The following is a 13571-nucleotide window of genomic DNA, read 5'->3' as shown; positions in this document are numbered from 1 at the left end:
AAATAAAAAAGCACCCTGTTATTAAAACAGCAACTGCTTAACAAAGAACAGAACTACCAGTCGCAATCCACTTGATACATTACATCCAGTTTTTCACTCCAGCTTTGATCCCTCCTTCTAAGTATATTCTTCCTTCCATTACCTTCATCTCATCAAATGCATAATTGTTTGGTTGGTGAGTGCACAAAGCCACATGCATGCAACAAGGTGTAGTACCAACAGCATGGAGGTCATCTGTGGAATATCTGCATCCTACTCCCAACTCCACCATTTCTAGTAGGCAACCTTAAGTTATTCACCACCTTTTGGTCTTTCCTATCTCAGAAGGTTATTTTGAAGGTGTTTTTCAAAAGAGTTGGAATTAATAACATCTGTGCAGTCTTGAGTTGCTTGGAAGAAGGTTGGGATATGTCTTTAAATGAAAGAAAGGATCCACGGGGGTTATTCAACTAATACAATGGCTCTCAACCTGAGGTTCCCAGATGTTTTTGGCCTACAACTCCCAGAAATCCTAGCCAGTTTACCAGCTGTTAGGATTTCTGGGAGTTGAAGGCCAAAAACATCTGGGGACCCCAGGTTGAGAACCACTGGACTAATAGAATGGCTTTTGTAAGATGCACAAGCAAGAGGACCACCCTCCCTTGCAGCAGAAGTGAACAACTATGGTGGTTCCAGGGGTCAGTTCTTTGGCCCCTGAGATCTTCTAGGGGCAGCAGCAGTCGATAGCCTCCATATCAATGGGACAGAAAACCCATTCCAGGTTTTGGATTGCTCCCAAAGTATCTCTTCAAAGTGAAGAACCTATTGGGAAATAGAGCTCAGAAACTTGGAGAGTTCCTTTCAAACCTGGATTAAAACCTGGAGTGGAACTACTACTCCACTGTCATGGGAGCCACAGACTTTAAAAAATGGCAACATACAATGTTTGTATGCCATTGAATTGTTGCCAATTTGGAAGTCGCTCTGAGCCCCCTTCGGGGTGAAATAGAACGGTGTAAAATATAGTAAATAAAAATATAGTAAATAAATAAACAAAGCTAAACTGTAAGTGCTCAGAAGTCTACTTCTAGTTATGAAATGTTTTTCTGGTTATGATTACATAGATCAGGGGTCCCCAAACTAAGGCCCGGGGGCCACATGCGGCCCATCCAAGCCATTTATCCAGCCCCCGACGCGACAGCTCCCTCCTCCTCCTTCACCTGGTGCATGCCTTCCAAAGCTTTGCTTATTTATAATGGCATTTTATTATTATTTAATTAATTATTAATTATTAAGGGGTGCTTTGCTAGTGTTTTTGGTGCACAAAAGCAGAAGGGGGTTGGACTAAATAGCACAAGGGGTCTCTTCCAACTCTCGTTGTTGTTGTTGTTGTTGGCACAAAGGCATAGTATAACACAGGAAATGAGATCTATATGCTGGATTTCGAATCACAAAATCACAAGTCGAATGCTTCCCAAGCGTTTATTATTATTATTATCAACAACATTGAGGCTGGGTGGCCATTTGTCAGGGGTGCTTTGTTTGTGCTTTTGGTGCACAAAGGCAGAAGAGGTTGAACTAAATGGCCCAAGGGGTCTCTTCCAACCCCCTTTATTATTTTGATGATGATTATGATGATGATTAACATTGAGGCTGTATTTGTTCCCATTTTGTTTGTCGTCTTCAAAATAAGATATGTGCAGTGTGCATATAAATTTGTTCATAGTTTTTTTTTAAAACAAACTATAGTCCGGCCCCCCAACGGTTTGAGAGACCGTGAACTGGCCCCCTGTTTAAAAGGTTTGGGGACCCCTGACATAGATAATACAGGTTTTTGTTTGTAAGCCACCCTGAGACCTTTTGGATATAGGGCAACCTTCCTAATGCTGTGACCCTCTTAATACAGTTCATTTCGTGATGACCCCCAACCATAAAATTATTTTTGTTGCTACTTCATAATTTTAATTTTGCTACTGTTACTAATCCTAATGTAAATATCTGATATACAGAATGTATTTTCATTCACTGGACCAAATTTGGCACAAATACCCGATACGCCCAAATTTGAATACTGGTGGGGTTGGGAGGATGTGATTTTGTCATTTGGGAGTTATAGTTGCTGGGATTTATAGTTCACCTACAATCAAAGAGTATTCGAACTCCACCAATGATGGAACTAAACCAAACTTGTCATACAGAACTCCCATGACCAAAAGATAATACTAGAAGGATTTGGTGGGCATTGTTCTTGAGTTTGGGAGTTGTAGCTCACCTATATCAAGAGAGCACTGTGAACTCAAACAATGATGAATCTAGGCCAAACTTGGCACAAATACTCAATATGTCCAGTATGAACAGTGGTGGAGTTTGTGGAAAATAGACCTTGACATCTGGGAGTTATAGTTACTGGATTTATTTTACCTACAATGAAAGAGACCCTTGAACCCCACCAATGATAGAATTGGGCCACACAGAACCCGCATGACTAATAGAAAATACTTTTCTTTGGCAACCTCTCTGACACCCTCCTCGCAACCCTCCCGGGAGTCCCAACCTCCAGGTTGAGAAACACTGGTTTAAATAAATAAAGAGTGACAATGTAAAGAACATTATTTTAACAGATATTGTAAGCCACGCTGTCTTGGGACCACACTTTGCAACCATCCAACATGCCCTCTAAACCCTGTGAATCTGGTTTTAGGATGGAGAGAAGAGCTATTAGGCGAAAGGAAGAAAGTCTTGACCGGTCAGTAGCCAGGTACTAAAAGAGAGTGGAAAACCCAGAAGTGAACAGGAAACAGAACTGCTTAAAATCCATACTGTCTGTATTCATGTTTATGCATGTAAATTTTAGCATCAGTCATAAATGCATCCTTTCTGGCTGAATCATAATCAACCTCTATCGCTTGTCTTCACCTGGTGAGTGAGTTCTCTGATCTGAAATTGGGCTGTTAATGTAATGCTTGCCAGGCATGGATCCTCTTATCTGCAATCCATAGCTGTAAATTTGACTACACTAGAGCTGCAAGTACCATTGTTATGAATGGAAACCAAATGGATCAAAAGCACAGACTCAAAGATGGCAGAAATGTTGATGTCCAGCCGATTAAATCAATGTCATATATTTCAAAAAGGTCTCAGAAAATTCACACATATAAATGATCTATAAATCCATCAGGAGCTTTTCAATGTATGGATTTCCTTCCTTCTCTTTCTTTCTAGTTGCAATCTTGTCCATGAGATTTCGTCTATCAAGATTGAACCTTCCCACAAACATAGGACATAGGCTGGACCTACACTGTCCTATAGAAGCCCCGGTGGCAAAGTTGTGTTAAAGCACTGAGCTGCTGAACTTGCAGACCGAAAGGTCCCAGGTTCAAATCCCGGGAGCGGAGTGAGCGCCTGCTGTTGCTCCAGCTTCTGCCAACCTAGCAGTTCGAAAACATGCCAATGTGAGTAGATCAATAGGTACTGCTCCGGTGGGAAGGTAACGGCGCTCCATGCAGTCATGCCGGCCACATGACCTTGGAGGTGTCTACGGACAACGCTGGCTCTTCGGCTTAGAAATGGAGATGAGCACCAACCCCCCGAGTCAGACATGACTGGACTTAACGTCAGGGGAAACCTTTACCTTTTACACTGTCCTATATCACAGGATATGATCCCAGATTATCTGCTTTCAACTGGATTATAGGAGTTTTGACTGACATATAATCTGGGATAAGCAGATAAACTGGGATCAGATCCTGGGATATAGGGCAGGGTAGAAGGGGCCTTAGAGAGAATGGTAAGAGAGTGCATAGAGAAAGACAAGACTAGGTTTCAGTAGTTTTATATGATTTAAATATATTCTCATTTTAAAGCCAGCTTTCTAGAAGGCCATTTAAAGGAGTAAGTTACCATAAACAAAACCAGCTTTCTCATGGAGAATTCATACACGGGATACTCCAACCTCGAGGGGGAGTGTTGTCTTGCTGCTCAACTTATCTTGGAGCAATTTAACAAAATGGCCTTTTTGTTCTCAAAATTATACCAACACAAGGGGTTTTATTTCCATCAAAGCAACTTTAACATTCCCAGAGTGAATTGCTTGCTGTGGAAGGTAAACCCCCTCAAGCAATTCATTCCTCTTTGAAGGCTATGGGGGGAAAGGAGTCACTTAACCCTCCCTCCCTACACCCTAACTATTAGTTTCTGGGGAAAAGACACTCAAGAGAATGGCTAATTATTCACATTCCTCACTCGGGTGTGACAAAAACAGAAGCCTGGTGCCTTCACTTGAAGATCTCATGATGTATCATGTTACACACTCAAAGCATCTTAGCAAGTCAAGTTACTCTTTTTGGAAGAGAATATACCATCTTGGTCTCACTGAAATGTATGGGCATTTTGAAGGCTTTTTCTCTTGGATGCCTATGATTCAGAGGCCTAATGTCAAAATGGACCTTGACATTTGGGAGTTGTAGTTGCCGAGATTTACCACTCACCTACAATCAAAAAGCCCCTTGAACCCCATCAACGATAGAATTGGGCCAAAGGACAGGTGGAGAGATCTTCAGCCTTCTCTGCCAAAGAGGTTGCCTAAGACCATCAGAAATATGTGTTTTCTGATGGTCTTTGGCGACCCCCCTGAAGTCCCTTCACGGCCCCCAGTTTTAGAAATGCTGCTATAGAAGGACACTAGCTGTGCCCGGCCACGCGTTGCTGTGGCGAAGTCTGGTGGTATGGGAAATAAAGTATTGAGGAATTGGTGGTAGTTAAGGTAAAGGGTAAAGGTTTTCCCCAGACATTAAGTCCAGTCGTGTCTGACTCTGGAGGTTGGTACTCATCTCCATTTCTAAGCCGAAGAGCCGGCGTTGTCCGTAGACTCCTCCAAGGTCATGTGGGATGACTACATGGAGCAGCGTTACCTTCCCGCCGGAGCAGTACCTATTGATGCACTCACATTTGCATGTTTTCGAACTTCTGGGTTGGCAGAAGCTGGGGCTAACAGTGGAGGCTCTCTCCGCTCCCCCAATTCAAACCTGTGGCCTTTCGGTCCAGAAGTTCAGCAGCTCAGCGCTTTAACACGCTGCGCCATCAGGAGATATTATTTCCTAAAGGTTGTGAATATACAATATTTCTGATTGGTTTTTTTTGTTTGTTGGAGGCAAGTATGAATGCTGCAATTAGGAAAAATGATTAGGATGTAATGGCCTTGCAGCTTTAAAGCCTGGCTGTTTCCTCCCTGAGTGAATTTTTTGTTGGGAGGTGTTAGCTGGCCCTGATTGTTTCCTGTCTGGAATTCCCTTGTTTTCAGAGTGGTGTTGTTTGCGATATTTTATGTGCTTCTACTGTCTGTGGCCCTGAGAAAACAGAGGATCTGCCAGACTTTGATGATGGGAATACTTTGTTGGGAGGTGTTAGCTGGCCCTGATTGTTTCCTGTCTGGAATTCCCTTGTTTTCAGAGTGGTGTTGTTTGCGATATTTTATGTGCTTCTACTGTCTGTGGCCCTGAGAAAACAGAGGATTTGCCTGATTTTGATGATGGGAATACTTTGTTGGGAGGTGTTAGCTGGCCCCGATTGTTTCCTGTGTGGAATTCCCCTGTTTATTTACTGTCCTGGTTTTAGAGATTATATTGTTCTGCATTATTCTATCCCAGTAATTATTTCATATCAAAGAAGAATCTCACTTATCCAACATTCGTTTATACAATGTTCTGGATTATCCAACGCAGTCTGCCTTTTCATAATCAATGTTTTTGTAGTCAGTGTTTTAAATTCATTGTGATATTTTAGTGGTAAATTTGTAAATACAGTACAGTAGAGTCTCACTTATCCAACATAAACGGGCCGGCAGAACGTTGGATAAGCGAATATGTTGGATAATGAGGAATTAAGGATAACCCTATTAAACATCAAATTAAGTTATGATTTTACAAATTAAGCACCAAAACATCATGTTAGACAACAAATTTGTCAGAAAAAGTAGTTCAGTACATAGTAATGCTATATAGTAATTACTGTATTTATGAATTTAGCACCAAAATATCACGATATATTGAAAGCATTGACTACAAAAATGCGTTGGATAATCCAGAACGTTGGATAAGCGAGTGTTGGATAAGTGAGACTCTACTGTAAATACTACATAGCATTACTGCGCATGGAACTACTTTTTCTGTCAAATTTGTTGTATAATATGATGCTTTGGTGCTTAATTTGTACAACGATTACCTAATTTGATGTTTAATTGGCTTTTCCTGAATCCCTTCTTATTATCCAACATATTTACTTATCCTGCCGGCCTGTTTACATTGGATAAGTGAGACTCTACTGTATATTGATAATCTTAAATTATCTGCTTAGAACTGGATTATATGAGGCCCCTTCTTCACAGCTGTATAAAATGCACACTGAAGTGGATTATATGGTAGTGTGGAGTCAAGATAATCCAGTGCAAAGCAGATAATATAAGATTATAAATGGGTTATATAGCTGAGTCTACACTGCCATATAATCCAGTTCAAATTAGATAATCTGTGGAAGAAGTCTAAGTGAGGCCTAAATCTGCCTGTCCCCTAACTGAAACCTGGCTGTCCCTTGGTTGCTAGGCAACCAAGTGGGCAGAGATTAGCCCTCTAAACTGGCAGCAATTGGATAAAAAAAATTATTGCTCTCCCTCTAATTAGGACTTTATTTTTCTTTTCTTTTTGTTGTATCAACCTAGAGGCGTGGATGATGGGTTGTGTTGTCAAATTTTGAGGTTGGGGGGCCTGTACTTTTGTTGTTTTGTGAATTGCCGTGATGCCATCACTCTTTTATATATATAGATTGTGTATGCTCCAGTATCCACATACAGTCTGATGATGACAGTTCATTCAAAAACATGCCCCATATCACAGTTAGCAATGAATTGAGTACTATCTATGTTCCCCATTATAGACGATAAGATATTCGACATCTAGATCAGCTGTTGGAATTTAAGACCAATTGAAGACCCATCTCTTCCGTCAGGCCTACTTGGTCAATTTTAAGTTGTGAGCTTTAATCACATCAGTGGATTTTAACTTGCATTTTAACTCTGTGTATCTGTTAATACTGTTTTATCTCTTGTTTTAATGATGTTGTACCCCAACTTGAGCCGCAGGGAGATGCGGGCAACACATTATTATTATTATTATTATTATTATTATTATTATTATTATTATTATTATTATTATTATTGACACAACAAACAAGATAGATATGCTGGATTTCATATCACAAAATCACAAGTCGAACACTTCCCAAGTGTCTAGGACTGTGTGATGTATTTTCAGATGATGCATGCAGATCCCAGTAGGGTGGCCTTTTGCAGTTGGTAGATCGTAATTTTGTCAATGTCTATTGTTTCCAAATGCCGGCTGAGATCTTTTGGCACGGCACCCAGTGTGCCCATCACTACCGGGACCACCTGCACTGGTTTCTGCCAGAGTCTTTGAAGTTCAATCTTGAGGTCCTGATAGCGGCTGAGTTTTTCCTGTTGTTTTTCGTCAATGCGACTGTCACCTGGGATGGCGACATCAATGATCCAAACCTTTTTCTTTTCCACAACTGTGATGTCTGGTGTGTTGTGTTCCAGAACTTTGTCAGTCTGGATTCGGAAGTCCCACAGTATCTTTGCATGTTCATTTTCCAATACTTTTGCAGGTTTGTGATCTCACCAGTTCTTTGCTGCTGGGAGGTGGTACTTGAGGCATAAGTTCCAATGAATCATTTGGGCCACATAGTTGTGCCTCTGTTTGTAGTCTGTCTGTGTGATTTTCTTACAGCAGCTGAGGATATAATCAATGGTTTCGTCGGTTTCCTTGCACAGTCTGCATTTTGGGTCATCAGCTGATTTTTTGATCTTGGCCTTAATTGCATTTGTTCTGATGGCTTGCTCTAGGGCTGCAAGGATCAGGCCTTCTGTCTCCTTCTTCAGGGTCCCATTCATGAGCCATAGCCAGGTCTTCTCCTTATCAGCTTTTCCTTCAATTTTGTCAAGGAACCTTTCATGCAATGTTTTGTTGTGCCAGCTGTCAGCTCTAGTTTGTAGTGCGGTTTTCTTGTACTGTTTTTTTGTCTGCTGTGCTTTGAGGAGTTTCTGATTTTTGACTTCAATCAAAGCAGGTTTTTCACTTTGCTTTACATCATCATCATCATCATCATCATCATCATCATCATCATCATCATCATCATCATTATCATCTCACTATCCACTGCTGCTTTAAACTGCTCGATAACAATTTCATATGGCAACATTTTATTGCAAATCCCAGCTCACTGTCCTAATTTCCACATGCTACAGTCGTGCAGAAACACAAGTCGCTCTGTGTTTTTATTTCTGAATCAATACCAGGAAGCTATCTTGTGCTCGTTGCCAGACTTGTCTTACAGATGATCAAAACCAGGACTGCACATGCTTGGAAAGAGTTTATCTTTACTTCCTAATGTTGCACAACACTGAGGAACATTAAGTGGTGCTGGATTAGCTAGTGCAGTGTTAGTTCAAAGCACATGTGGAATAAGGAATGTACAAATGTCTTTGGAACAAATCCCTGTATAATACATCTGCATCCCTCGAGCAGGCAATCCTACAAACACACTAAAGGAAGCCAAACTTTTAACATGCTTTTTGCTTTTAATGGTGGGACACATCTCTCTGGAGAACTCTGCACATAGATTCTGTCAGTTTGGATAGGATTCTGAACTAGGATGGCTTCAAAACAGGAGTAAGAACAGCATTCATGATATGTGGAGTTGACAGTCAGAAGGCAGCCATTTGAAATGAATGTACTGATTTCATATAACTTAGGCTGGATCTACACTGCTCTATATCCCAGGATCTGATCCCAGATTATTTGCTTTGAACTGGATTATAGGAGTCTCCGCTGCCATATAATATGGTGCAATGGGTTAAACTCTTGTGCTGCTGAACTGCTGACCTGAAGGTTGGCAGTTCGAATCCCCAAGATGGAGTGAGCTCCTGCTGTTAGCCCTAGCTCCTGCAAACCTTGCAGTTTGAAATTATGCAAATGTGACTACTGAGTAGATAAATAGATAACATTTTGGTGGGAAAAGGCAAAAAGACACTCCAAGCAGCCTTGCCGGCCACACAACCAGGAGGTGTCTACGACAACGCAGGCTCCTTGACTTGGAAAAGGAGAAAGTGTACCTCCCCAGAGCCAGAGATGAGTACCACCTCCTGAGCCGGAAATGAAAGGAGAAGCCTTTGTCTTTGTCTGTGTATTTGTGTTTCACTGTATTTTCATTTGTAACGAGGCATTGAATGTTTGCATGTGTTTGTTTATATGTTGTAATCCACTATGAGTCCCCTTGGAGAGAAGGTCGGAATATAAATAAAGTGTTATTGTAGTAGTAGTAGTAGTAGTAGTAGTAGTAGTAGTAATAATAATCTGGGATCAGGTCCTGGCAGTGTAGAAGGGACCTTGGCCATGTAATACTAACATATTGACCACACTAATAAATGAAATGAAAGGAGAAGCCTTTGTCTTTGTCTGTGTATTTGTGTTTCACTGTATTTTCATTTGTAACGAGGCATTGAATGTTTGCATGTGTTTGTTTATATGTTGTAATCCACTATGAGTCCCCTTGGAGAGAAGGTCGGAATATAAATAAAGTGTTATTGTAGTAGTAGTAGTAGTAGTAGTAGTAGTAGTAATAATAATCTGGGATCAGGTCCTGGCAGTGTAGAAGGGACCTTGGCCATGTAATACTAACATATTGACCACACTAATAAACCATGTGATTACATGTCTGACTACATGAAGAATCCACACTCGACAATGTATCTTGTTCAGTCTACATTACTGAAAAAGCCTCCTAACCCTCAAATAGCTAGTTTGGAGTATAAGAAAGGACTCCTGTGTTGAAAATCTTTCCCCTTTTTCACATCAGTTAGATACAAGCAAAGAAGAGTTTGCTATTACATCAAATTAGCAAACTTTGACCTGAATTCAACATGGGAAAACTGCTAATGACACCACTTTTATCAGTGAAATTAGGAGGAGAAGGGGCCACGACAGCGCAGTGAGTTGAATCGCTAGCCTCAGGAAACCTGCTGCTCAGAGGGTTGGCAGTTTGAAGCTGCAAGTTGGGGTGAGCTCCCACTGCTAGCCCTAGTTTCTGCCAACCTAACAGTTTGAAAGCATGCAATGCAAGTAGATCAACTGGTACCGCCTTGGTGGGAAGGTAAAAAGGCATCCCATGCAGACATGCCAGCAACACGATTGGAGATGTCTACGGACAACAGGTTTCTCAACATGGAAAAATGGAACATGAACATCTCCCCGTGGCCAGAGTTGAGCATCGCCTCCAGATGCCAGAGATGAAAGGGAGAAGGCCTTTATCTTTATCTGTGTATTATATGTCGTTATTCTTCACTGTGTAAAAGGAACTGAATGTTTACCTTATATGTGTATATTTTATCCGCTCTGTGTCCCTCCAGGGAGATAAAGTGGAATATAAATAAGATGTATAATAATAATCATCATCATCATCATCACCACCATCATTATCATCATCACCACCACCACCACCACCATCTTCATCACCATCATCATCATTATATACCTAGATTGGTGGAGGTTTTAGGCCTTCATATATGTTTTAAACTTCCTGAATGTTTTAATATCTATGTTCTAACTTTAATAACTATTGATGTTGAAAAACCACAATTTCACAATTTCTTTCCATCTCCTCTTCTTCATTTTGGGGTTTCTAAATTAGCAATAAATAGCAACCAGTAACAGTTTCCACCTCACTTTTTTTTTCAGAAGACATTTCTGGAGAAGTAAGGCCTGAAAGACTGAACTAAACTATGAGTAAAGTCCAGCTTTTCAGACTATCATAAATGGTCCCCATTCCCCTACTTTCCTTGTTGAGTAAATTAATACAGGACAGTGTGTATGGATGGACTCAATAGCAACCTTCACTACCCTTCTACAATGCCATATAATCCAGATTATCAAAACAGGTAACCCACATTATCTGCTTTGAACTGGATTATATTAGTCTACACTGCCATGTAATCCAGTTCAAAGCAGTTAATCTGGATTTTATATGGCAGTGCAGAAGGGACCTATGACAACATAGGTTTCAGAAATGGGAGATGAAATGTAATATGTGCCATTTCCTTTCCTTTCCCATCTCTAAGGTCTCAAAGGCAATGCCAAAGCAAATTAATTAGTTATCTTTCTTTAAAAAAGAAATATAATCCGCTGTTCATCAGACACAAAGTAAGATCACCAATTGGTGTACATAGTTTTTTGTTTATCTGGGGTGAGATCAGTAGAGTTTTCTGCATTTTTTTCCAATGATTTAACACATGTTCAACAACAACAACTACAACTTGTTCTAGACAGTGTCTGAAGTTTCATTCTTTTAGTAGCTATGTTTATAAAAACAAAAAGGCATTGCAAAAATATTTTTGCAAACAAACTAATTAACAAAGAGCATTTGGACTGCTTTTCAAAACCCCTAGTGATTCAGGACCAGACCTGTAAAATATTTTTCTTATCTACAACATGGAAATACATCCAATTGTGCAATAACATGGTTTATACCTTTGTGAAGAGACTACCACCTAAATCTAAGAAAACAGTCTATGGGCCCTTCTATACTGCCATATAAAATCCAGATTATCTCATTTGAACTGGATTATATGGCACTGTAGACTCATATAATCCAGTTCAAAGCAGATAATGTGGAATATCTGCTTTAATAATCAGGATGTTATGGCAGTGTAGAAGGGGCCTCAGTCAACTAAGAAGATAATGTCTTTTATTAAGATGCAAAGATCTACATTGCAATAAGCCTCTTGCTTGGATTAGATTTGAAATCACAAAATCAATATATGAGAAAAAGCCAGCTCAAACCATGGAGTGTCTTTGTACTCTATAGTAATACATATTGCAACATTAAGAAGGAAATTAATGATGCAATGTTGAGTCTTGCTCTTGCTTGGATCTAATTAAATGCCTTTTATATGAATGCTGCTTTGTCTTTTTTTTTTTTGCACATACAAGGACCAAGTGTGCTATCTGTCAACAGTGATCTGGACTCCTAATTGTAGCAAAAGTGACATATATTAAAACATATAAAGATGTACAGTTGGAAGTGTTCCTTTGGAAGGCCATTGTGTTGTGAAAATAACGTGCTCACCTTGGCAGTCTACACCAGGATCACCCCAGAAAAACTCTTGGCATTCATTACATGTGCGTCCTCCAAATCCTGGCATGCACTGACATTGCCCAGTAAACTGTCAAGTAAAAGGAAGTTGTTAATCAGAATGCCTTTTACAAAATGCTCAAAACTTTATTGGGCCACTGCAACAATTTGTTATGGAAGTTTCCAACCTTTATAGAATGTTATCCACGTTATTCTGGAGGACCTAGAATTTCCTAGAGAGATCACTTCTCTAGTTACCTCTAAGTCCTCTAAGGGCGCTTCCAGAGAGAACTAAAATTTGCACCGAAGCACAGTTAAGTCCATCTCCCCAAAAAACGGGTTATCCTGGTGGTGAGGTGGCTACATGCCACCCCAAAGTCCCCCAATTTCTCCCTAAAAGTTAAGTAAAAGGTACCTGGCCACCATAACATCCCTCTCTGTATCTTCCTGGCATGAGGAAATGATGCCTGAGGAGACGGGAGCGAGGAGGAAAATCTTCATGCATCATTTTCTCGCGCCAGGAGGATGCAAGGAGGGAAGTTATGGCGGCCAGGTATTTTTTACTTCACTTTTAGGGGGAGAATTGGGAGCTTGGGGGGGAAAGGTGGGCACCATCCTGCACCTTTGGTCTCTAGGAGCCCAAAAGATTGGGGAATGAGAATGGAGACTCAGCCCCGAGTAGTCCTGAGACTATCCGGAAGTGAGTCTCTACAGGCCCAATACCTCATTAGACCCAGGCCTTTCAGAAAGGCCCAGATCTAATGGGGTAGCAAATTAATTCGGAACAAACCAGGGAAACCTTGGCTTGTTCTGAATTAATTCATTTTTACCAGAGGCGTCATCTGGATGCTGCCAGTAAAAACCGAGACAGGTCCTGTTTTCTGGGCCTGTTTGGGCGTGCTCAGTCCTGTAGTGCAATTATATGCTCAATGTGATGGCACACCCGAGCCTTTGGGAAAACTATAGTGTCTGGCTTTACTCGGGGGCCATCTATATACCTTCTGTTAAGATCAAGACCCTTAACATACAGAGGCACTTCAGACAAGATGAAAGTAACCAAAACGAGTTTACTGAAAACAGGAAGAACAAAGGGCTAATTGTAAGATAGCTTAAAACAATACATTATGAAAGGGGATTTTGCTAGTTGCAGTCATCTCTCTGGAATCCTTGAAAGTCTTTTGACTCTGATGTAAAGTGATGGATTATAAGATGGAGCTTATAAACTGTCTTGGTCTTCTACTTTGCGAAACTTGGGCTGAGCTCAAGCTTCTGTTGTCTCTGGGACTAATAGTATATGAATACTGCTACATGCAGGTGCTAAGGCTGCCTGTTTGGATTGCTGGGCCTAAGATTACCAGACAACGACCAGGCCTCTAATCACTGTAGCTCTGATGCAG

At 40.7% G+C, this 13571-nt stretch overlaps 1 protein-coding gene across 1 annotated transcript in view; it reads right to left on the bottom strand.

Annotated features, from left to right (window-relative positions):
- Positions 1–13571, bottom strand: part of lamb1 (laminin subunit beta 1) — a 100606-nt gene that overhangs the window by 23871 nt on the left and 63164 nt on the right. The window contains exon 23 of the mRNA XM_016994011.2: positions 12169–12265. Coding sequence (XP_016849500.2) covers positions 12169–12265 — 97 coding nt within the window. The remainder of the gene's footprint in view (positions 1–12168; positions 12266–13571) is intronic.

Source organism: Anolis carolinensis, chromosome 5 (genome assembly GCF_035594765.1).
Source record: "Anolis carolinensis isolate JA03-04 chromosome 5, rAnoCar3.1.pri, whole genome shotgun sequence".
NCBI classification, from domain to species: Eukaryota; Metazoa; Chordata; class Lepidosauria; order Squamata; family Dactyloidae; genus Anolis; species Anolis carolinensis.
The sequence above is the reverse complement of the archived record's forward strand: the minus strand, read 5'-3'. Positions and strand labels throughout refer to the sequence as shown.